Source organism: Aythya marila (assembly GCF_965140915.1).
Source record: "Aythya marila genome assembly, chromosome: 10".
NCBI lineage: Eukaryota > Metazoa > Chordata > Aves > Anseriformes > Anatidae > Aythya > Aythya marila.
Genome location: NC_139051.1, coordinates 19,465,122 through 19,490,918, shown reverse-complemented (window position 1 = coordinate 19,490,918; position 25,797 = coordinate 19,465,122). Strand labels below are relative to the sequence as shown.

Here is a 25,797-nt window from a genome sequence, read left to right as displayed (position 1 = left end):
TAAATCATGTATTTTCAATGTGTTTATGCTTCTGAACCAAATTAGGAATATTTATCTGAGTTTCAGAAAAGTCCCAGCGCTTTAAAACTCTGCCTTATACTATAAGGTAGTCAAAGGTCTAGTCACTGCTGGTTTATCAGTGAAATATTTTTGCATAATTTGCAATTTTCAGTTCTAGTTTGACTTCTTCTGTGACAATTATTTTCTGAGAGGAAGTGGTTATCAGTTAAGGCTAGGTGTAGTTACCACTGCAGCCAACAGGGAAGCTGTGCCATGGCCGTTTCACTCAGTATAGCTCATCAGAAGTTGAACTGATGTTTGTATTCTTTCTAGACCTGGAGCAGTCAGATGATCAGCAAGTGAGCTCTGCGGTGATGGATGTGCCTGGTGTCTTAGCTTGTCAGCAGCTTCCTCTACAAGCAAGTGTATGTGACAGCCCTGTTGGAGCCTCTCCATCTTTGGCACAAATTCCTGCTGCAGCATCTTCAGCCGGCTTACAGAGCCAGGCAGAGTTTTCAGCTCCAGCACCACCGGGATCTGCTCCAAATATCCTGGAGCAGACGGCTGCTAACGGAGGTCAGCTGGAATATTCTCCACTAAAGGCAGTGATGCCTGCTCAGCCTGGCACTCCTGCCCCCCATGCTGCCTTGCTGGAGGAGCCCACCGATGCTCACCTTACTCCTCAGCCCGTTCAGCATGTGCAGCAGCCGGCAGACGAGGGCATGTGTATTCCTGATGTGGAGATAGCGTGTTGCAGTGTTGGGCCACCCAAATCAGTCCCACCAGTTCCTGCAAATGCAGCAGAGCTCTGCCCGCTCCCTGTGCTCTCAGATGCTGTCGTTTTGGAACGGCAGCCTGCATCTCAGATCCCTCACTTGCCAGAGGCCAGCCAGCCTGGCATGGTGCAGCACTCCTTTGTGAACCAAGTGTTTCCTGCAGCTGTTGCATCTGATTCTCTCAGTCTGGCAGGGTCTCAACTTCAGAGTCCTACTCAGGTGTCAGTGGCTGCATCCCAGCAACACGTGATGCTGCCCCAGACGCAGCCCATAACCTGCACCGGCGTGGGGATCAGCCTGCTGCAGCAGCAGCAGCCATGTACCGTGGAGTCAGATGGAGAGGGGCCACCCAGGGTGGACTTCGTTGACAACACGATAAAAAGCCTTGACGAGAAACTGCGCAATTTGCTTTACCAGGAATATGTCCCTACTTCCTCTGCATCAGCAGGAACTCCAGACACTTGTGTGCCGTTGGAACAGGCAGACAGTGAATTTAACTTGCCACCGTTTACTGAGGATCAAGTTCCCAAGTTGGTGTTGGATTTAAGAGAACCAGGCTGTAATGTTGCAGACACTGGCCAGGAAGTGAAAGCTGCTGAGGCCCAAGTTGCATCGCTTGTACCACCTGAGATCTCACCTTACCCAGTACTGGTTAGTCCAGTAATGACTTTGCCCTTTATACCCCTAAATCCAGCTGGCATGAACAGCTCCAAAGCAGAGGTCAGAACAAGAGTGTCCATGGCAGGATATGTATGGGTTTCTGGCTTCTCTGGTATATCACCTTTTGTCTGCTGACTACTTTCCACTGTGAAAGTTCTCTCAAGTCCTTACTCTGCCAGATGCATTCTGACTCATTTTCCATAAACACTTATTAGTGAAAGCCAGATTTTTTCCTTTGGGTTTTAAAGTGGCATTATATCTTAATGCATTCTCTTCCCTTTGTATTCTGTTTCTAAAGCAGTCAGAAATGTGATAATTTTTTTGTACTTTAAGAAGGTAAGAGACATCGAGGTGCAGTCATTAAGTTCTGATGAAGCAGGTAGCTTTTGGTCATCCGGCTCTGACAGACTATCATCTGTTCCTCGTTCCTGTGTGTAGTTATTAGATGGGGATATCCCTCTTCACCTTGCCTCACACCACAGCAAATGCAAATAGCAGCAGGCAAGTTGCAGAGAGCCTCATGTTTGTACATGAGGTGGAATTAGAGTAGTTAAACAGAACTTCTCTAAAGACTGATTATAAATAGAGTTGTGCTTTGCATCATTGTCATGAAGCTGGTGATAATAAATGTCTAATTTGCATATTATGCATTTATGACCAATTTTAGAATGCATAGTAGGTTGCTGAAGTAGTTTAGACTCCAAATATAGCCTATATTGCTGTCACTTTAAAAGTGAGGTACAGTAGCACTGAATGTGAAATATTTATACTGCTATAGGAAGCTTTTAAGTATTAATTAATGGCAGTGATTATAATACATGCCTTCTAAGTCAGTCTGAATAAAATAAACACTTCAGGACCCTTTGTTTTGTTCAAGTGCTGCAGCTGATGCAAGACATGGTAGGTAGGAGACTGCTCTGCTTCCAGGAATGATTTTTCTCTTCCTCTGAACTTAGCAGAGCAAGACTTCACTGGGGGGCATCCAAGGAAAAGTGAGCTTTTTGAGGGGGGTTGATTTGTTGTGGTTTTTGTTTTGGTTTTAATTTTGTTTACTGGAGTAGGCAGTCTTGGGTAATTATTCACTCAGTATCTTAGTAGTGGACATGCGTTGCACTCTCTCAAATAAAATGTTGAGTTGATGATATTCAAAAGATTTGCAGCACTTTCTGGTAGAAGATCAATGTATGCCTTATTTGAAAAGAAGTACTTTTGGAGATAATTACATCACCACTACCAAGGATGAGTCTGTTCCATGTAGAGTCAGCTGGATGAACGGTCTAAGCTTTTTGAAAGATGCTGTATCTTACCAAAAAGATGGCTGCACTTGAGTCTCCAGTTATAATGTTGTTTTTAATTATAAATGACCACCTACAGCAGTTAAAATTCTCTATGAAAGATGTTGTGTGTTTCCAGTAATTTGAACTTGTCCTTTTAAAATCTGTGCAAATAAGAAAAGAGAGGCATAGAATTTCTGAAGAGAGACTTCTGAAAGAAAAAAAAAAAAAAAAAGATGAAGAGTGTACAGTTTGGCTGGAGAAGCAAAACAGAACAAAAACAAAATTCATATATATAATTCAGTGCCTGCTTTTAGTAACTTAGGTTGCAGTCCCCTCTGTGACACTGCCACCTCTTTTTTTCTTCCAAGGGAGAAAAAAATGGAGGAGTTGAAAGAAAAGCTAGGAGGCCACTCCACAAAGAGTATAAAGTAGTGTCATACTCCACAGTAGTGTGAATATAGAGAAGGGTTTGGGGGGGGAGAGAGAGAGAGGGAGAGAATGTGAATGTATTGGCTTCCTGCTTAGTGCCTGAGACTGAAATTCTTTTCTTTTTTCTTTTTTTTTTCTTTTTACTAAAAGTCTGAAAAGTCTGAGGTCCCTGGTGTTGGTGCTGATTCTGCAGAAGCAAGAGGTGGGTCAGCAAGCAGAAAAGGTAATGCTCCTCTCAGCAATGAACTGCAGTGATGGATCTGGTGCCTGGTCCTCTTCTGCTGTGTCCCCTTGCTGCCAGCTCTTCTGATTAACTGCAGAGCTGTGCCCAGCCCTGTGCATTTCTGATCCTTCAGTAATATAACAAAATAACAAATATTAAATATCTCACTTCTGCTAAGCCTTCTAGAAATAAGTAGATAATATATGCCCGTGGTGTAGGTGTTTATGTGGAAGGCTACGTTCCCAACAGTAAATTTCTGGTGCCATTAAAACATCTATCAGAACATCTCTTGGATTTCTGGGGCTACATAGAAAGGCATTCACAAAAATAATGTGGTTGAGGGTAGCATCTCTGGGAGGAGGATGCTTGTTAAGTTTTTAAGAGAGTCCCACAGAGAACTAGGAAAAGAGTTCCTTTCTTTAGGTACTTGTAGATATAATGGCAACTTCCATAATAACACGGTAGGAGCCCCACAGTAAGAAACCGGGCAGTTGTAATGCTCTATTTACCTGTCTTGTAAGTTACAGGAAGTTTTAAGTGTTGAGGAACCGGAAACTGCTGCTGCCATGGGTCGGGAAGGGGTTGTAATTTCTTTTTTCAGATTGTCATTGCAAAGCTGGGTCCCAGGTTGGTGTGATGACAGAGATCACTCCTCACTGATGCACCTGCAACTGCCTGCTACATCTCTGGCTGACCCAGCAGAGCTGGAGCTAACGCACTGCCTCTCCCAAACTCCACAGTAGTGCAGTTCTTCTAGAAAAAATAAGGGGCATTAAATAGTGTCAAATGCCAAAAACACTCATGGATCACTGCAGTCCACCACCACCTAAGTCAGTGTGAGAGGAAGACTCTTGGTTGCTTACATTAATTTGGCAGACTGAAGCCAGAGAAGAGCATACACAAGTGAAATGCAGCGCTGTGTAGTAAAATTAATGTATCCTAGATACCATAAAGCAAGAATGTATTTCACCATTTCAGGAATATGAAGTGACAGATTTCTGCCGTATGTTCACTCGGTGCAATGTGCCATAAGAAAGCAGCTTTCTGAAAGGCTTGCATGTATTGCTTTGATTTCAAAAGCAGTGTCCACATTGGGAAATAATGCTGTCTTGATTATTGCAAATAATACTTTGCTTCTTACGTGCTTCTGTGGTCCATATGGTCATCTTTTGAGCTTGTAATTTGCACTTTCAGCAATGTGGTGTTTAGCTTCTTTTCAGGCACTTTAAATTGTTTGTGTAGGTATCTGTCAAATGAAAGGTGTGAAGTAATGGGCTATTTGTGGTCAACTGCAGCATTTTGTGTGCATGAATATCTGACAGCAGTTATTTTTTCAAGACATTAAGAATACCTCAGTAGTGCAGCGCAGGCCCAATGTAGCTTTCATTCTTCTGTTTCTCTCTAAAATTATCCAATTGGCTAATGAAATTCCATACTCCTATTATCATTTGAATTCCCCGAATGAATAGACTGAAGAGAGTATTTACCTGCAGATATTTTATATTGTTATCATTATTGTCTACTGCGTTTAACAAATAAAAATCCTAGATCCTGCATTACAAGGAATTGATATTTACATTGTTCTTCAGTGCTACACCATTAGACTTCAGTTTATGATCATAAGCATGTAGGCTTTTTCTATACTAAGGCATTCTAAACGTTGATTTTTTTATTTCTTTTCCCAACTAATAAAACAGGATCAGCTGCAAGCATCGTTCCAACTCCTGTGGCTCCAGCAAAAGGCCTCCTTCAAGTAAGCAGAAACTATGGACAGTTTTATGTTTGGTTGTTGCAGTTACTTTCAAAATTAATCTCCGTTATTTTCTCCAGGTTGCACCTACATCACCAAGCATAGCTAAACAGATGGAAACTTCTAAAAGGAACGAGAACGCAAAGACTACAACTTCATCTACACACACAGATAATGTAATGCAGATATCTACAGCAGATGGGGTGATAAATAACCTTCAAAGGGATGACTCTCTAGACTCCAGTTCCTATGGAAAACAGGCTGAAACTCATGATAGTGGTACACCAGCCAAAACTATTGGCAGGTTTTCAGTAATCAGCACGCAAGATGAATTAACTTTAGCAGCGCCGCATTGCTTAAGGTTCTCTGCACCCCCAGACGTCTATCTGGATGAGCTACCTTCCAGCCCTGACCTGAAGACAGCTGTCCGACGGGTGCAGACAGCCTCTTCTGTTGATGTCCTTTGTGACCAGGGTTCGAGTGATTCTGCCGATGAGCCTTTCCATCGGCAGGCTGCTGCTTCTGCTGCTGCTCAACTATCCCCACCGAGCAGTAGTGCGGCCACCGACTTAATTAAAAAAGCAGCTGCTTTTCTGCAAAGGTCTGGAAAAGCTAGCTCACAAGGCCTCGATTCACCTAATGGGCAAGGAACAAAAATTCCTACCATCAACATAACATCTTTCCACTCGCAGTCGTCATACATGAGCAGTGACAATGACTCAGAATTTGAAGATGCAGATATGAAGAAAGAATTACAGAACCTGAGAGAAAAGTATGTCGGGTTTGCAAACGGTGCTAGGGTAGATTGTGTTAAGATACCTGGGCAGCATCTCTGCATATGCTAAGCAAATGTGTGTTTTGCATAGCTGTAATGAGTAAACTGGTCCTGAGCACATTAGGCGTCACTGGGACTTTCCCCTGAATGTCATACTGCATCATTTTACATCAATTTATTTGTCAATTCCATTTAGAAGTAGAATAATTCAATAGTAACTTTTTCAAAGCAGCAAAGAATTTCTGCCATGATGTCCAGTGTTCCCTACTGAAAAGCTGCATTGTTTTGGTAGCAAGCAATAGAATTTGTAACATGTTTGTGTGTAGTGTTAGGTTCCAATGTGGATGCCAGTTAAGGCTGCATAAAAGTAATCTGGATGTCTGCATAGACAGCTGAAATGGAGTTATCTTCATATCATTCTCTGAGAGGGTAGTTTGGACTAGCAGATCCACAGACCCATCACTATTCCTGAACTCAATTTTACAGTAGCTCTTGTAATGCAAGTAGCTCTTGTAATTGGATAGATTACTACATAGAGTAGTAATCTATCCAATCTCAGGGGTAGGCTGGCTGAGCCTGTACAGAGTTTGTTGTGCTGCCAGTCCCCAGAACCAGCTTTTTAAAATTTGGATCTTTCTTTCCTGGCATGTGATGGCTAAACTAGCATTATCTGGTAGCATAACCAAAATATTTAGCTTAAGATACAATAGTTTTACTGAACATGGTTCTTGTTTTAAACAGAACTACAGTGGTACAAAAACCTTAAACTCACTTTATGGCATCATTAAATCTGCATTAATAAGGTAATGATTTATGTGCTCCCATTTTATGGGAAACACTTTTGTTTTTCTTCACATTGAACTATTTCAAACTGACATATTTTCCTCAAGAGGTAACTTTGTTGAAGCCACTGGTTTGAAAATAGAAGTTCTGGAATAGTGTTGAGTTTGTGTTAGATCACATGTTGAAATTGATTGTTTTTACTTAGCATGTTGAACATCTTTTTAGCTGTCTAGGATTCTGTCTCATAAATGAACATATGAGAAGTCAGCCACCACATGTGCTAGGTAGATAGTTCTAACTTCATATGTACTGTTGGCTAGGCAGTGGATTGTCTTTATAACTGAGGACTGTTTTGTTTCATCTTGTAACTAACTGTGCCGTCAAGATGTGGTGCTCTATCAAATACATTGCTAACAGTTTTTAATCTTTATTGTTTATGTTTAGGCATATGAAAGAAATTGCTGAACTTCAGACTCAGCAAAAGAATGAGATAGAGGCGCTGTACATTAGGTTGGGGAAACCCCTTCCTCCCAACATGGGGTTCCTTCACTCTGCCCCACCAAGCAGCCGTCGCCGAAGAACCAGCAAAAATAAATTGAAAGGTGGAAAACTATTAAACCCTCTGGTTCAACAGCTCAGGAGTGGAACATCAAGCACAAGTAGGTACACTAGGTTACTTTCCATTTCCCTGTTGTTTGTTGCTGTTGTGGTTCTGCTGTGTAATTGCACAGACTGCAGAAAACATCCTAAATGTTTGAATCTTTTTTCTTTCTTTTTTCTTTAATACAATGACTCAAGTTTGCATACTGTGAACTGTTTTTGAAGTGGACTTCCTTTGAGAACATCTTATTACAGCTGCCTAGCACTGAGCTGTACCTTCTTTGCATCATTGACAATGTTTGGCAGTGAAACAATATCCCACTTTAATTTGGAATACGGCCTGGTTACATTTTCTCATCTTTTCTCCAAATACAATTTATTGATGTTTGTATTCACTTCTTAGGAACTGTTACTCCCTATTGATTGTGTGCTGTATCATGTTGTTTATTTTTTCTTATGACGTGCCATATAAATAAGATTGGATTGCATTTGCTTCCCCAAGGATGCGAGGCAAAAAAAACAGTTATAAAAGCTGTGATGGATGCTTTGACCATTTGAAGAACCTGAGATTTTTCAAATACTCTCAAACAGTTTGACAGCCTTGAGTCATTATGTCTTTGGAAAGTATGAAGATAACATTCATGTGGGAAATATTGATACTCCCCGTGTCTATTTCTTCAGCAGGATGTAGAATAGAATAAAAATATTTTCCTTCAACTTGGTTCATGCTGTTATGTAGAAGAGTAGCAGCACTTCCAGTATTAGCCCTGTATTTTGAATCTGGTAGGTCTTGTTTTCAAAGTCAATGTATTATAGAATTTCATTGCATCAGTCTTAACAGCCTTTTTTTTAGAGGTTTTTGCTTTTAATTTAGAATTTCAACTAAGACAGGAATAGCAAAGATATTCAGAGGCAAGAAATTCTGTGATCCATCTTGAATCTCGGTATTTCTGCACAGGAACTGAAGCAACGTTCAGCCTTTTATAAGTTTCTTAGCTGCTGCTTGGTTAACTTGCATAGGTTTTACTTCCTTTCCTTGTGGTGAGATGCTGTGAACGTCTGTGATCGTTTGTCCATCCATTTTCCCATTTGTTCTTGGGTTGTCTGTAGCCTTTCTCTGTCTACACACAAAGCCCATATCTATGCCTCCACTAATGGATCTTGGCTCGTATCAGTGCGTTACCTTAGGTCAAAGAATTTAAGCCTGTTTCCACATTACAATGTCTTCCTCTCCATCCTTTTCATTGTCACTTTAAGTTAGAGAACTGCAGTCTGCTCAGTCTGGGTGCTTCTTCAGTGCATGCTTCCTTCATGCATTTCTTCAGTGTTACTTTTTCACTTTTTTGAGGCATTGTGTAAAGTTCACGTTATCTTTGAGAACCTGCATTCATCGTCTGAGTTTTCTCATCCTTGACTAGTTACATTCCTCATTTTTTGGCCTTTCTCAGGGATCAAGGACAGGTGGTCTCTAATGCAATTAGTTAATGACATACACTAATTGCCACTGTTAGTTGCTTTTGCTGATAAATCCATGTCACGAATGATTACAAAGTTACTCAGGTGTTAAAGTCTCTTTGCCTGAGATATCTATATAGGTGGATATATAGATGCAGATTATATTTCATCACACGTGTATCTGTAGATAGCCATAAATAAAAAATTCAGGTATTTTCAGCAACTTTTGTATTTCTCTCCATTTATTTGCTTTCACCTTTCATGTTTGAGTGCAAACCTACTTACTCTGCTCGGTTATTTTGTGACTCCATCCTCCTAGTCAGGCACTTCTGCAACTCTCACTTTGTTTAAACAGTGCTCTTTGAGTTCCTGACTCCAGTCTTTCTAAAATGTGAAAAAGAAACGCTGTAAAAATCAAACTTACTCCACGAGCTTCTTGGAGAATCTGGATCAGTAATAGCATGTGAGGTTATTCTGTGCCACAGAATAATCTATAAAGTCTACACTTAATACAGTACTTCCGAATTGTAGACTACTATTCTTCTTGGTAGCAAATTAACAATTATTTTAAGACACTGTTTGTTTTTTTCTTCAGTAGTTTCCTAGCATTTGCCATTGCTTGTATATTGTTTGTTTGTTCTTTCAGGTAATCTTTCAGACTCTAAAGACTCACCCCACAAAGAAACAACTAAAGCTCAATCTGGATCTCCAGAAACAACGGCAGTAACTTCTTCTGCATCAGCCACATTTGGGAAGTCTGTTCAGACACAGCAGCCATGCTCTGTCAAAGCCTCTTTGTCTTCTGACATCTGCTCCGGGTTAGGCCCCGAAGGAGGCGATGTGAATGCAAGCTCTGGCCAAGGTGATTTTTTCATACCAGCTGTTCAGCATATCTTCCAGCACATGCTAAAATTAATTTGCTTCCCTTATGCTTGAACTTTTAGGAGTGGATTTCACTTTTAGAGATATAAGAACACGAACCTTTGGCAATCCAAATTACTGGCTTACCTTTTAAAATGACACTACAGTATTGTCAGAAGAACAAAAATAAAGTATCTTACAAAGTATTAAGAATCAATGCTCAGGAAGGCACACTAGTTTTTTAGAAAGTAACTGCCTTTTACTTTTGCCAGCAGTGGCTTTATACTGACACCTTTTCTGGAGTCTGCCTTATGGATTTCTGAGAAAAAAGAAAGGGAAGGGAAAAAAAAAAAAAAGATGAAGATTGTTTCCGTTTGTTCATTTTGGGCTTTTTCTAGCCCCTTGATACTGGTAGACCCAGATTTCATCATTATAAAGTACCAATCCATCTTGGATGTGGGGGAAAAAAAAAAAGAAAAGAAAAGAAAAAAAAGAATCAAGTTATGCTTCCATTATCTAAGGGGTTAACTTTGTGCATGCTTTTGGAGTCCCAGCTAAGTGACTGTAGGGTGGTAGATTTGGCTGTGTTTCCCCAGTCCTGACTTCTGATACTTCTGTGTAGTGCACACCTCTGTAGGCTTTGACTGATCTTGTTGCCATGCATATTGGAAGTTATAATGATGATTAAGATACCTTCCTCTCATTGCACATCCTGCCAAACTAATCTACAAAATATCTATCTGTTCTCTTCTGCTGTTATTGCATCCTTTGTGTATGGTCAATTAACTTAATCCTCTTTGGCAAAGTTAAAATGGAGATGTGGATGTTTAACTAACAAAGCTGATTTGACTGATGGTATAGGACATCTGATCACAGCTACTTGTACTTTATAAGTGTCTTTGTTTTCTTCCCTTTATATTCATTTGCAGGCTGGACGGTTTTCCACCAAACGTCTGAGAGAGTGACCTATAAATCTAGTAGCAAACCTCGTACCAGATTCCTCAGTGGACCTGTGTCTTTGTCCATCTGTTTGTATTTGTTCTTTTGTATTTTATCACAGTCCATCTTTCTTTTACCCCCTTTTTCCAATTTCATGTTTTATATCTCTAATATGTTTGGCAGGATGCCCCTTTTTCTGAACCATCTTTTCTTTCTTTTTATCTTTCTTTTAAGTAATCATCATGAACACACCTTATTTATATTAATTTTTCATATGAAAGCTTTTTTTGCACTGCTTTTGGCTCATGCCTGGGCACCAAAAGCATGTGTGGAAGATCTCATCATTTATTATATAGCCTTATGGTAAATTTTACCCTGGACTTATCAAAGCTTTTGTACTTTATGTGATTTATGTTGAAGTAATTTTTTATTTGCAATGTGGCAAATATACATGTCTGCTGTCCCGGTTCCAGCGACAACAAAAAGAAATCCATCCTTCTGTAGACGAATGGTCTCTTTCACACATGTTTGGACTATGAAGACATGCATGTAGCAAGCTGATACAATACTAGAAGGTCACTGAAGGGTATAACTTCCATACAAGGGCTGTATTAACACAATATACAGTACTGTTTATATCCACTCTATTTTCTTTAATTTTTTCCCCCCGCTCTTTGCATGTGGAAATGCTGAGACGATAGTGCTCCAGCTAGTTCTTCCAAAACGTCTTTTCTAGGTGGGCTTTTCCCCATGCATTCACTTTAAGTAGTGTAAGTGAGCAATTTTTTATGTACTCATAAGTAGCGGGAAGATCTGGTTACTCCAAGGTAGAGTACCATCAAACATTTTTGTGTAAACTGATCTGGCTGAAGCACTTCACTCAGTTTATTTTCTTATGACCTTATGTGACCTCAGAGATGAAGTCAATTAGCAGTTCATCAAAGCAGAAACAAATAAAAAGCAGTATCAGATTTTTATATGATACTTCGAAACGGATTGCTAGGATCCAGAACTTCTGAATTCAGATAATTGTGCACCTACTATTTATACCTTATTTGTATGACGTCTAAAGTAATTGGCAATTTAACCAAATGATATCAAGCTTTCTAATTCAAAAATACAAACCTTTTTACCTAACAGTATATGCTGCCTTTTAGGCAAACAGATTTTGCTTGTACAATAAAGATATGTTGGGCTGACCAGGTACTATAGGCCACTTACATATAACGCTAGGAAGGATAATAACTTTCTGGAGAAAACGTTTGGTTAACTGGCTGTTTGTTTGCATTGGCAGCAGATCTCCTACTGGAGTTCTGTGTTGCTCATTATTATCCAAGCGGTATACATCAAAGGCACAAGACCACTCAAAAACACTCCTCCTAATTTTATGAATAAACAATATTTTTAAAAATAATCTAGATTTTTTGTTTGAGGCCCATAAAATTCAATTGTTCAGGTTCTTGAAAACTGATGTTTACTGCTTAGCATACTGCATTTATTTTCATGCAAGTTTTTAACAAGTTTTGAAACAATTTTGCATTCAGGGATTTCTCTGAGAACCTGAGGGAAATTCTCATTTCACGAGTTGTTCCATTTGGTATTATAATAGACATAATAGTTTCTTCTTCTGCACATATAATTCTCAGAAGTGGTTTCATTAATCTTTCACAAAATTACTATTCGGGAGGATGCAAAAAGACTGGGAGATGGCAATTAACAAACAGCATATTAAAGATGTTTGGGTGCATGGATATTGTGAATGAAACCGAGGGAATATGTAAATTCTTCAAATCACAAAGTTTCCCAATACTTAAATAATTCAGCAGCACAACTAATTGGTTTCTGTTCTCAGCCCATATGCTTGCTTCTCCGTCTCTTTTGGGCAAAGTGTTCAGAGATTGGCGCTCCCCCATTTCTGAGTCATATGAGAACACAGACCTGCTTTTAGGCGCTTCACCCTGACACATCCATCCCAAGCTTGAAATACTGCCAGTCACTTCAGTTGCTAGACAGCTCTCCACAGCTGAATTCCTGGTAGCTTTTGATGGGGTGGAAGGTTGTTTCAGCCTGTTTTCCTGGTGAGCCCACCTGACCTGTTGTGTGCGTGGGAAGGGACCTGTGAGGAAGACGGGGCTCTGTGCATCCCACCTGGCCCAGGGCTCGGCTGCTGCAGCCATAGCTAAAACCTGAACAGACGTGTGTCTAGTGGTTCCATCTAGTGGTGTCCAGGGCAGCCGTGACCACGGGCCTCAGAAAAAATAGTACCAAATGATGGTGATGACAGTGGGAATGCCGCAAGCTCATGCCCCTTACCCTCTGGAAGGGATGTAGTTTGACCCAGCTTGAAGGAGACCCGAGCGTTTGGAGCAGGCGCCAGAAGCGTGGTGTGTTGGCATCTCTGCTGCAGGCTCGAGCAAAGAGAGTGAGCGTTTGAGACACGGTGAGCACGTGGAACTGGGGTTACAACCTGCAAACACAGGTAGTTCTTCGTGTCTTGGTAATTCAGGTGCCTGGGTCCTTTCCACAAGTCAAGGTTTCCTTGGGATTTTTTTAGTTTATTTGAGAGCTGCTGGCAGAAGTTGTGCTGGGTTTTCAGAAATGCTCAGAATCTATACATTTGATGGAGGAATAACAGTGCTTTAGGGAGCCTGGGTGTTTCAAAGTGCGGCACATATTGTATTAGTAGAGAAAGCAGCAGCAAGTTTCTAAAAATAAATGTTCGGATGTTTTAAAGACAGTTTTACCCAAAATTTTTCCCTAGTTACAGAGCCCATCAAACTTGAACACTTTCACAGTGTTCTCCCAGGGCTGCTTTTGGTGTCTGTCTCCTTTCTCCAGGATTGACTTTTCATTGTATATTCCTCATGGAATAAAATATTTTTGATGGTCTCCAGCATCATTTAAGCCTTAGCTTCTTTCACGGGTTAAATTCCAAGGGCATCTTAGGGAGGAGTTTGCGCTGATTGTGAGTAGGATTTTCAAGAGATCCATTTCACTTAGATTTGTAATCTCATGTAAAGCTATTTTTGTCAGGTCTATAGTCATTAATATATTGTACATGAATATGTGATTATGGAAATGGTCTAACAATTTATTGCCATTTCAATTTTATTTTAGCTTTCAAGTTTTTTGGCAGCTGTTACAGTACAAGTATGGGACAGTGCCTTTTTTTTCTGTCCTGTAAGATACAATAGCTACTTAATTTTTCAGATATTATCTCTGGAACTGGAGGTAAAACACTTTGCTTAACTTTTACAGTCTGAGATTAAACCTTAATTAAGATTCATCTCCTTTGCTTTTCAGCTATTAAACACCCTTATTGTAGAAGTAATACAATTAATCTGGTGAATTAATTTTACCAAGTGCGTTTTTAATTGGATTTGAATTTTAAATGAATCTTAGGTGGTGATCATCAGTCCCTGTTTCAGGCAATAGCACTATTTAGATAATGTTTCTCATCTCCCAAGCAATGAGCTGGAGTGATACAGCTTGGAAGAAACAGCACTTTTTGGTGATTGACCCTTTCATAGCACTTTTCTTAATTCTTAAAGTAGGCTCCCTTCATGTGGATATTTTGTGCATATGTCTAGTATCGTTGTTCTGTTACTTCCCCACGTGATTCGGGGCCCTGGGTTTGGCATCCAAGGTGCACATTAGCTTGTGACTTGGTGTTCAGGAAGTAGAGGGTCTGGTGATTAAACGTTTTTACATGCTTTTGAGCACGTACTGTAGTCAGCTGCCTGCTTGTATTTTTTGCAGGCAGTTGCTTTTCATTTACATACATATTGTGCCAAACACTACCCATTGCTGCCTGCAAAATGCTGCAGGATAATTAAGAAAATAGCATTCCAGTATCACTACCACTGATGTTTTATAATGGCAGTTGCTAGCTAACTTTAAGAGATAGGTAAGGTAAAGTACATCTGAGCAAAAAGAAAAAAAATTACCAACAAATAAAGAATGCAACACAATGTTCAGTTGTGAATGTGACTTGTACTTTTCCTCTAGGCTTTGAGCTGAGAAACTAAACGTTTGGTCATGCTTGCATAAGACATTACTGTAGTCATGTCCTTCTGATTTCCCTGGAATAGAAACTTCATTCAACTTCATTAAACTATAGCAAATAACAAGAAAATATTTCAAAACAATCCTTTTGTTCCTCCTCATGCCACCCATATCAGAACACAAGCATTTCTTCTCCCTTTTTTTTCCTCCCCCTTTTCTTTATTTTCTCTTTTCTAGTCTCTGAGTGATGTCTCTCCTTTCTCCTTTGAAGACTCATTCAGAGCCTCTGTCAACCTGGACCTGCAATCTCTGAGTTTAAAGCTGCATTTCTGGCACAGTAACATAAACTGATGGCACCAGTTCACCATGCAGGAAAAGCACACACATTCTGTATCTTGCCTTTTGCCCAGCCTTCTGATTTTGTTCATGTGTTCAAGTGCTTCTTCACAATAAACTTACCATGCCCCATACCAGATCTTCATCTCCTACCATACCATGACGATATTCTTCTTATCAAGTCCAAAATACCTTTCAGGAAATTTGGCACTCAAATAGAAATGGTGCTCATGTCTGGCGAGATCTGACTGTCAAATAGGGTTCTCTGTACACTTCTGGCACTGTAGATAACTGTCCAACAGATTATGTAAAATAATGATGAAGGATCTAACAAGATAACAAAAAAACGCCTAGTTTCGTTAAATGAGAACTCTGCTGGATTATTTTTCTGCACTTGGACAAGACATAGGGGAAACTCATTCACAGTTGCTTTAATTGAAGTTCAGAATCTCACATTTAGACACAAATCATACTAATAAATATTTGAGAAAATTGGCCTCAGACCTGCAGAACAATGTATCTTTTTGGACTTGTAAAACAGGACTTTTAGGGTTGTTTTACAGTTTCTCTTTGCAGCCAGACTAGCTTTACTTGTTCCTGAAAGCATTTTTGGCCTCCTATCACAAACTGAATTGACATCATTTCCTGCATAAAATAGGAATCCAAATCTCCTAGTAGGAAGCCAAGGCAATTTGAAACAAACAAACAAAAATGCATCTTTAAGTCATGGGACCTTGCTTTTGGCATGCTATTGTACCTTTCAAAGCTTCTGAATGGCTGCACATTAATAAAGGTTTGAGCTGTCCAGTTATTTAGACTTTCTTTACTCACCTGAACTGCTGACTTTGTCTGTCCTTTCTTGCATAATAACTACTTTCTGATTGCTTAAAAGTACAGAAGCTTGTCCGTCAAATTTGTTGTGTTTAGTCTTACCTAATTCTGTATGTCTTGTATTGTTTTACCTTGTAGGGTCCACCTTGAAACGACTATGTCTAGGCAAAGATCACAGTAGTAGTAACTATCCCATTTTTGTTTCTCAGTATTTCCTTCATGGCATGGGATTATTTTTGGTTTTGTTTTTTACTAAAAGCTACTTGTTTAATGAATAGAGCTGATGCACTTATACTGGTATGAAATTAGACTGTATAAATCGTGATACTTTCATGATAATGCATGTGCTGTGATGTTTGGGGAACCACGCATGCTGCAAGACAGTTGTGGTATTCTTTGTGTGTGAGACTGTGCACGCATGCAGCCAGAAAACTGGATTATGTGTTTATGTTTTTCTTAAATACACATCTTTATATGACTGCAGTTTTCTGCTGGAGGAATTTATAGCTTAAAACTGTCTTGTTCCTGTTGAGATGCATGAAATATTAAACACTAATTGAAGAGCTTTTTGGTCAAGATACTTATTTTCTCACTGGTCCCTTTCCCCCCCAAAAAAAAGGAAAAGGAAATGAGCGGTGTTGATTTAGATGTTATGTTGCAGGTTGAATGCATGATCATTTAAAGGTTATTAACGTTTTGTATAACCGTAAGAGTAGTTAGTTTACTCAGTTTCATTGGCTGGTAACTGATTAACAGAAAGAAAAAAAAAAAAAGACTGAACGTTTGTGTTTGCTTATGTAATAATTTTACTAAAAGTTCTCTGAACTTTTTGCTTGGAGAGATGGTCTTTATTTAAAATACATAGATGCATCAAAACTGTTTGCAGAAAGTTACTTTATAGTTTCTGTTCAGGTCAAATTCAGGCACCTTTGGTTGCTGTTCACTGCTGATCTTGCTGTGTCAGACTTGTAGTTACCAACAGATAAATAGGATGTTATTTCTATAAAAAATAGAAAAAAAAAATGTGAGCCTATAAAATTAAATCTCTGTCAATATTCTTCCTGTCTGCTCTTACCTATCCCAGAAGTTCTGTATCTGTATCTTTGTGTCAGAAACTCAAACACCCACTTAAGTCCTCCTCTCTCCTCTTCCTTCTGTGCACTCATGGTCCTGATGTTTTTTTCCAAAACGTGAAGATGGCACCAAAACTGGTCCTAGCGCATAGAGGCTATGGGATCCCAGAGCCTCTGAGGCAGAATAGCTAGCTGTACTCATAACCTGTACGGTAATTGAGTTTTTCCAGGAGGACAGTAAACTTATGCAAGTAAAATAGATGGTAAATTCTTTTTTAAAATGCACACAGCTTTAGCAAGTAACGTGCCACTCTTGTGGTAGTCTTCCATGAAGACACTTTGCAAGCCTTAGGAGGTCAGTGTTACTGGGAATGAGTTGTTTCTTCTCTCTTGGTCATTAATTTCAGCTAGAGAGAAGTTTTGTGCACTACAGCTAGTGGCTCAGGTAAGGTAATATAATTGCAAATATGAATGCATTGGACCTGGACCATTTCTTTAAGCAAAGGTGTTCTGTAGAAAGGAGGGGGAAGGCTAAGTCAGAAATGCCACCATTTGATTAATCGCAGTATGTGAGAAACTGTTTGAGCAGCAAAGTGGTGAGACAGAGATGCCATTGTCAACTTTCTTTGTGTGTGATTTTCCAGGATCCTCCACAAACAGTCTTGTAACGTGTCCTGAGCCCCTCCCGCAATCAACTCTGCAGGTTCAGGCCAACAACAGTAACAACAAGAAGGGAACCTTCACAGACGATCTGCACAAGCTGGTTGACCAGTGGACAAGCAAAACTGTTGGAGCTGCACAGGCAAAACCTTCTTTAAACCAACTGAAGCAGAACCAAAAAAGGCAGGACATGGAGCCAAAGGCTAATCCCATGCAAACGCAGAATGAGACATGTGGAGTAAGTGGCACTCCTTGAAGAAAATACCTTTTGCTATGTGTCTGAAAGCCTTTGCAGAACTCAGATTTGGAGGAGGACATAAACTAAATTACATCAAATAGATGCTTCGTATAAATGTCCAACTCTTTTCATTAAGTACTAAAATAGATTTTTAAAAATTTGCCTTTTGGAATAATATTGGAAGATATATGGGCTGCAATATGTATATAAATATATATTTTTTAATTGCAAACTACTCATTAACAGAAATATACAGCAATACTCGTACCATTAACCACATGTTCTTTGAGTTAAGTTTTTACTATTGCTAAGATTTTCGTTTTCTTGGTATTTGACATGAATCTTCCTTAGGCAGAATGGTGGCTGGGGTAGCGGCTTGGTGGCAGCGAGCTTTTGTTTTAGCAGAAGCGGTGTGGATGCCATGCTGAGATACGGGACAGACAGATTTTGTTCTTACCCTTGCTTGTTGTGCTGCCCTGTGCAGTGCTAAACTTGTGCATCTCTAAGATGCTCTGCCTCATGAAAACAGAAATTCTGTGAAAGTAAACTACAATCAAATGGGAATTAGAAGTGCCCCCATTCATCCCCTCTCATTTTCAGTAGCAGGAAAACAACGTTGTGACATGCGTTTGTGTCTGTGTTTAGCTCTTGTTTTTATGACTCTGTGATGATACAGAGGCAGGCACAAAAGCGAATGAATCCCAATTTACAATCCTCTCCCACCCTGGTCCGGTTTTCCAGAGCCCTTCCTCCTCCTCACAGATGGGTGGTTTGTTGACTAATCACTTTTGCTGGATTTATTTTTTGAAAGAGTGGAAATTGAGCCAAAGTAGAGGAAAATAATTTTAAAGGCAAAGAAACAGCGAAAACAAAACTAGTGAGGGACTGCTTGAATACAATACCTGATTATAATAACTGAAAAACAAGATAACCAGACCTGAGCAGAAATCCATTGCCTATTCAGCATGTAGAAGGGAAAAGGCATTTGTATGCAGCAGGGCAGCTGTATAACTGTTCAGGAGGTGAAACTTGCTGAAGCAGGGACTTGCTGATGTGTCTGCCTTGCTACCTGCTGGTTTCTGAGTTGGTAGATCACTCACTTCACAGGATTAAAACATTTCTGTAAGCTTATTAAGTAGTTTTACATCAATTCCTAGTGACCATAAATGAACAAAAAATGGAGAGAAAATAACACTGCTATGTAGTGATAGTTTGAACAGTATAAAAGTGTTCGGTGTAGTAGCAACAGAAACTTAAGACCCTATTAGTACTCACAAAACAGGTCAAAGAGAGTGTTAGTAAACATAAATTAAAGGCTTCTGGAGGTGTTTTAGAAAGTGATGATGAGGGCACAGGATTTTGATCCCTTTAGTCTCTTCTTACTCTTTTCAGTGTGCTTTTTAGCACCTTGATTTCTTTTCCCTGAGACTAGTATGATAGATTGAAGTATTTGGTGGGGGTGTTTCGCCTAATTTCCACTCTGGAAAAGAGAGTGGTTATTTTTCTTATCTAAATGGGCTGTTAACATCAATTTAGGGTTAATTTTGCCTTCTGCTATGTGCTGTTTCAAGCCTGTGGAAAAGGCAGAATGTCTCTGAGAGAGAACAGGAACATCCTTGTCTTGACACACTGATTTTAGAAGGCTTGTGCTTTTCTAGAATATGCCTGTTGTTCCAAGGAATGAACAAGGCTGAAGTAACTCAGACTGTTTACAAAGAACTTAGAAAGGTTGGGGTTCCCTGCTCTTCAGTTCACGTTGCCACTTGCTGCTTGGAAAGCTTTCAGGCAGACTAGAAGCTCTGCACCAGCTTGCCCTGGGTTATTTTATGCATCAAGGCCTCGTAGGGGAGTGGAGCTGCGGAAGAGGTAGATAGCAAATCTGCCTAGTGTGCTTAAGGTTATTGCCGGGGTGTTTTGGCCGTGAGGATGGCAGAGTGTGCCACAGATGGTTTCAGACCTTCCAATACAGACGAGCCCCTCTGAATTGCACCGTCCTGTGCAGGGAGCAGGAGCTGCCACTGTGCTGCATCCATCCTCCCTCTCAGGGAGGACAAAGCAGAAAACAGGGCCATGGATGTGATTTAAAAGACTTCAGGACAGTACAAGGGCTGTTCTGGAAGCTGAGCATCATTCTGCTGTTTGTGCCTCTTCAAATTCACCCTACAGGAGATTTGAGGTGAAGGCAGGAGAATGCTTCACGGTGTTGAGAATAGCCCAAAGAGCAGGGGGGAAACTGTGAGAAAGGACACTTAGCCTGGACAGTCAGACAAGTGACCCAAAAATGCCAGTTGCTGCAGTAATTAGTTATATGGGGAGATATATACTTGCACTAAATCATTGCTGAGTCCATATTTTAAAAAGGTATTAGGCAAAAAGAACTCAGGAAATCACATAAAGGAAGGAAAAAATAGCTTCCTAATAGGGAGAGTATAAAGCTCAGGCTGTTCTTCTTCAGTCCATCTGTTAACACCATCTTTTTGTTTTCCTTTTGGTTAAATACAAGAATACCTTTGCAATAAAAGAATTTAGGAGCACTAAACAGATTTCCAGCCCACCAGAGAAAGTTAGAAAAAACAAAAACAAACAAACAAAAACTTTATGTTGGAAATGAAGGCTAGATAAATTGGAAATGCGGTGTTACTTAGCTTTTTTTTTTTTTTTTTTTTTTTTGGCAGTACCAATGGCTAAACATTTGAACAAAGCAGCAGGAAAGTAGGAGAGCAGGTTGCCTCCTACCTTCAAACTGGGTATTTTGTTGTGGGAGAAGCTAATGCTGGTCCAGTGTGACACTTGGCAATGAGGGTCAGGAGGTAGTGTTCATGCCTTTGTTTTGAAATATCCTCTGGAGTTTATTGGAAAGAAAGATGTCAAAGCTTGAAGAGCTTTTAAACAGGAGTTGAAGCAATGTGAATTATCCCATAGTGCTCTGTTGGCTCTAAGGAAAGACCCTGGACTGAGCACCATGCAGAGCTCCTCCATGTAGCTGATGGGTGCAGGTTTGGGACTGGTGTTGTACAAAGTATGACCAAGAAGGCATCAGACCAGATGGCCCCTTTCTTCTGTGTTAGTTTTCCCAAGCTCTAGGCCAAAGTAAAATTGCAACAAAACATCTGTAGGGGTACATTGGTTGGTTGTTTTTCTCCTGCTGTCCAACCACTGCTATCAGTACATAAGGCAGTTTGGCTGTTTTCAGGTTTTTCTCTGTGGAAACAGAGAAGTAGCTTTCCTGATATCATACTCATCACAACTTTCCTGAGGTGTTCTGGTTCTTGTGTTTGTCCTTCTCTCTCTCCTCCTCCCTTCCCGGAAGATGCTTCTAACGAACAGCAGCAAATTGCTGTGTGAATACTATCTGTTATTGGTATCCTTTTTTTTTTTTTTTTTTTTTTTAACTAAGGATACTTTTTAAGGTGGAAATTGGCTCAGAAGAGAAATTAATGGAGTGTTTAATAAGCTGCCTCAAGAGTTAGTGGTTTTATTTTCTTCCTCTTTGTTGTCAGAGTATAGAAAGCAATAAAATAATTGAGATGCAAGGGAAGACTTGAAATTCTGCTTTATTTCTGTGGAAGTGACAATTCTGTCAGCAAAAAAATTGCCTGTCAGTTTGGCTGCAAATCTTGATACATACTAGAAGCTTGTGGGGGAACCTTCAGGCTTCCAATTATGTTACAAGAGCACTGAGATGTTCTTCTTCAGAGGTTTTATGTGAGCATGGAAACATGAATGGATTCTCATTTTCAGTAATTTGAAAGGTAGTAGGAGATACTAATAAAAATTAAAGTCAAACTGCCTGAAAATAGCTATTTCTCGCATGCTCATCCATGTCAAAGGCATGATGAAATAATCCTTTCTTCCTGGTAATTGTGGTTACCGTCATCTAGGAACGTGAGCTGCTTTGCATGAAAAGAGTACTGGATATTGTGTGCTTAAAGGTATTATCTGAGGATGCCTGGGAGTAAAAGGTGTAGCAAAAATGTTTTCTTCCCTCATACTGTGACATGGCTACATGGGTTTTAAGGAAAAACCTATTACAAAAAAAAAAAAAAAAAAAGCTGTAAATGTGCTCTGAGTCCATAACGCGGCTGTTTCTGTGAAGCATGTGGGTCTGTGTCAGTCGGTGACGTGTGCTCTGGTTTAGGCACTGTCAGTAATAGCTGCACATCTGTTTGCATTTAGTACATCTTGGTTTTAATGAGCTGGCTGCCCGGGAAGCAGGTGCTCTGGAGATAGCTACAGATGTGAAAACAGAGCAGAAGGACTATTAACACCTTTTACTGTGTCCTCCATGTCCATTGGATTGAAAGAATAATAAAAACATGATGAATCTGTGCTTGAAGCTGTTCAGAGCTGCTTTCTCGCTCTGAATGTCAGAATAGCTTTCCAGGAGCCTGGAAGGATACAAACACAAATCTTTAGTAACACCTCATAACTTTGGGTTTTCAGTAAACTGGAAAAGGTGATAAACAAGTATTAGCATCCTTGCCCTGCTCGTGCTGGCAGCCAGCACTAAACTGTTCTGTTTATCGGTTTCATTTCAGTGGTAGTTGGGCTGTGCAGAAGTACAACAGTAATGCTAATACATAGCCATCAAAATGCAGCTGAAACAAAAAATATTTAAATCCTTCTTTTTCAGAATGGGTTGCGATAGTTATGGTTTCACAGCAGAATTAGCCGGATTCTTCTGTTCTAACAAAAACAGATATTTATAAAGTTTATAAGTAATATGTAGCTATTAGCTATATACATTCCCAATACTGTAGCTATGAATATTGCTAAAGGGGAATTTTAGAGCTTGGTGACACATGATGACAAGGCAGATAATTGAAACAATGAGTCCAAAGAACAGATATTTTTTCTGTACTACTATAGCTTTTGTCCAGTTGGGGTGTGTTTCGTTGTCACATATGTTCCTTCTGTATGTGTATATGCGTTTCTTGTTCATGCGTATATTATTCTTATTCTCTTAATGAACATGTATGGTTTGGGGACCAGGAGTAAATGGCAGCAAAGTGAAGACTGGCAGTAAGAAGCAGACATCTGGGGAGCAGGAGCAGGAAGGTGTTTGTAGCTGGCAGGGATGTGTGTGAGCCCTTGGGGCAGGGTTTGATGCAGGAGGACAGCGAGCGAGCAGGTGGAAGGCAGTGGGCAGAGATGCAGTCCTAGGTGCCTGTGTCTGTGTGGGTCCCCTTTCAAGGCTTTCCCCTTAGATAGTGAAGTGGTTAAGTGCTCTTTGTGTGGTGATGTATGTTCATTAAGTATATTGCTTCTGTAGCAAGGGCTAATTCAGATGCAGAAGGAAAGAGAGAGAACAAAACCTCCCTTCCTGTTCAACATAGAATACGTTTTAGGATATCAACCCCTTCTCCCTTCCAAAAAAAAATAATAAATTTTAAATCCCTATTAAATGTCACTAGCAGACATACTTACTTTATGTGGTGATGACTGGTGTAAATTTTGCACTACTTGTGCAAATCCATCAAGTTTGAGACAGTCTGTCACTTCAGCCTGCTTATGGCGAGGTCAGCTGATTTTACAAAGCTCTAGACAGGCAGCAGAACGAACAGAAGTAAATTAATATTGTAATATTACAAATGAAGTAATGCCATCCATAGTTAGCTAAATCCTATAATCTCATTCTGTATTGTTAGTGTTTCATCATCTAAAGTTGAATTAGAAAGGAAAAACATCCCTTTTACTTCACCTTGCTGCAGGAAAATTAGGATTAAAAAAAAAAAAAAAAAAAAGCATGAGTGCAGGCTATTGTTAGAACAATCTGTTTTCAGTGACCTCTAAACATGGGCTGCTTGAACTGGTGCAGGATTCTGATATTGTACCTCTTGCTTTCAATTCCCAAGATAGCTTCAGTGTGAAGTAACTGATTTGCACCCAGCCTCAAGCTGCAGGGAGAGCACCAAAGCCCAGAAGATGCTGTGGAAGCTGAGGCCTTGTTGTCACTAGGACGTAGTGTGTTGTAGTGCATAGTAACTGATGCACATTTTGGAATCAGCTGCTTATACCAGAACTTGCACTTGAGCAATCTTGCAAAATGACAGGATGATAGCTACCAGGAGAGGACACCCAAGGAAGTGGGGAGCTTTGAATTTTGTCAGCAAGGTGACTGCAGTCTCCATGGCTTTCCTAAGGCTAGGGGACATAGCTCCTTGTCTGTGTTGAGGACCATACCAATGCGTGCTGATCTTGATGTTCCAGTCAGTATTGGCATGCTGGAGGAAGGCTTGTTTCAGCCTCCATCAGTACTGATTCATTACAGATGGTCCAAAGATCATGGTTTAAAAATGGTTTTGACCAAGGGGCTTCTGCACAGGGGAAAACGCAGGAGCTACGTGTCGTGTTGCCTCTCACGGTGTGATTTGCTTGTCTAAAGCACACGAAGGTAGAGGAAGCAACCTTAAATGGTGAATATGCATTTGTCACGACACGAACAGATTTTAATGTGTATGCGTAATGTTTGGGTTTGCAGCGTGATGACACTTCATTCGTGGCTGCACATAGTCTTAAATATAGCTACTGCTTCACTGAGGAATGTAGCTGAGAAAGAAAGGATAAAGAATTGGGTAGCAGTAGATTTCTCAGCATTTGAAAAGATCTGAGAAAAAGCTTTTCCCGGTTATAATATTTAAGCAGGACCTAAAATGTCCTGTAAAGGATTTAAAATGCCACCTTACATTTTCAGTGCTATTTTATAAATCTATGGGTTCTATAAGAAATTGCGTATTTTGGTTAGGTACCTTTACAGCCATCCTTTGTGAACCACTCAAAGCTGTCTAGTTTGGTGGAAGCCATCACTTTGAGGATGTTAAAACATGGTTATAATAATAGCTTAAAGATGTCATCACATCTTATAAATGTATATGTACCTAGTTCCTCTGTTTATTGTTCTTTGGATCCTGCTGTTGGTTTTGGTGGATTTTTATACATTAGTGATTTAACATTCATTATACCAAAGTAGCATTTTCTCTTAGTTTGCTCACCATCAGATTCAAATTTCAGATAGAACTGGAGACAGTGAAGCAATGAAGGATATTGGATTTTTTGTGTTTTTCTAAAATTTGCTCTAGATCACAAGTTTATTCCCCATATCAGTAAATCAGAGTATCGTTGCCATTTTGATTTTTAATTGAGATGAGACTAGAATCAGAAACTTAGAGTAAGCATTCCACACAGTCTTACACATATATTCATGTCTCTTCTGAAATTTAACCGTCATGCCAATTTTATTAGTTTAACGTGAAATATTTTGGTATTAATGGGATACTCCCAAATGGAAAGAGTATTGTTTATGTCATGAATAGGTACTGGCTTGGTGGGAACTATGGCAGGGAGTTGTAAATTATGTGGAATTTAAAATGTGAGGAAACATTGTAAATCCCATCCAGAGAGAGACTGGACAGCATTTTGTATAATTATTGTTTCTGTGGCATTGTGCATTACAAAGCATATAATTCGGGAAGCTCTGCCATCCCCATGTTTAGGAGGAAATCTCTTTCCTTGAGCCTAGCATGCAAAAGCAGAATATTTGAAGTGAATGCTAGTAGAATCTTAGCAAAATAGTGGGACTGAGTCCAGCAGCCCCTGGGGCATGATCAGTTCGTGCTGGGTCCTTGCTCATTTACCTGACCTGACCGCAACCACCACCAGCGCTGGATATTGCATGGATATTTAACCTCCATGGAAAATCTCTTTCCATTCCTGCCCCCCTTAGTTCAGCGCGCACAAATACCTTTCTACAGAAATACTTGCTGGATTTTTTGAAAACTTGCGTTGGGAAGGGATATAAGAAGTTCCGTATGAAATTTGGTTTAATATTGTGCATTTGGCTACTTCATTTACTTCTGTGCATGATATCCAGTAGTAACGAGGGATAATGGGGCTACTATGGATTGTAGTTCACAGGTTCATGGGTTCATGGGTTTTGTGGCATTACATTCTCACTTGTTCAGTGATATCTCCTGGCTCCTTCAATAGTACACCCTTCCCCTCCTCCCTATATCAACCTTTGCTGTTAATTTTCGATAAACAAAAGTAAAAAATAACCACCACCAATGTGTGCGGACAGCAAGAGGCCCCTCAGGCCGGGGCTGGATCATGCTGCTGCAGGGAGCAGC

General features: G+C 40.0%; 1 protein-coding gene across 8 annotated transcripts in view; it reads left to right on the top strand.

Annotated features, from left to right (window-relative positions):
* The window catches only part of WNK2 (WNK lysine deficient protein kinase 2), a 116,729-nt gene that overhangs the window by 82,199 nt on the left and 8,733 nt on the right, over positions 1 to 25,797 (top strand). For 4 of the 8 annotated variants that reach the window (XM_082767877.1, XM_082767876.1, XM_082767878.1 and 1 more), the window contains 9 exons: positions 334 to 1,427; positions 3,293 to 3,365; positions 5,063 to 5,118; positions 5,196 to 5,887; positions 7,118 to 7,332; positions 9,375 to 9,590; positions 10,519 to 10,617; positions 15,839 to 15,883; positions 17,418 to 17,671. In XM_082767877.1, coding sequence (XP_082624003.1) covers positions 334 to 1,427; positions 3,293 to 3,365; positions 5,063 to 5,118; positions 5,196 to 5,887; positions 7,118 to 7,332; positions 9,375 to 9,590; positions 10,519 to 10,617; positions 15,839 to 15,883; positions 17,418 to 17,671 — 2,744 coding nt within the window. The remainder of the gene's footprint in view (positions 1 to 333; positions 1,428 to 3,292; positions 3,366 to 5,062; positions 5,119 to 5,195; positions 5,888 to 7,117; positions 7,333 to 9,374; positions 9,591 to 10,518; positions 10,618 to 15,838; positions 15,884 to 17,417; positions 17,672 to 25,797) is intronic. The other 4 variants (XM_082767874.1, XM_082767875.1, XM_082767879.1 and 1 more) reach the window with 4 other exon arrangements.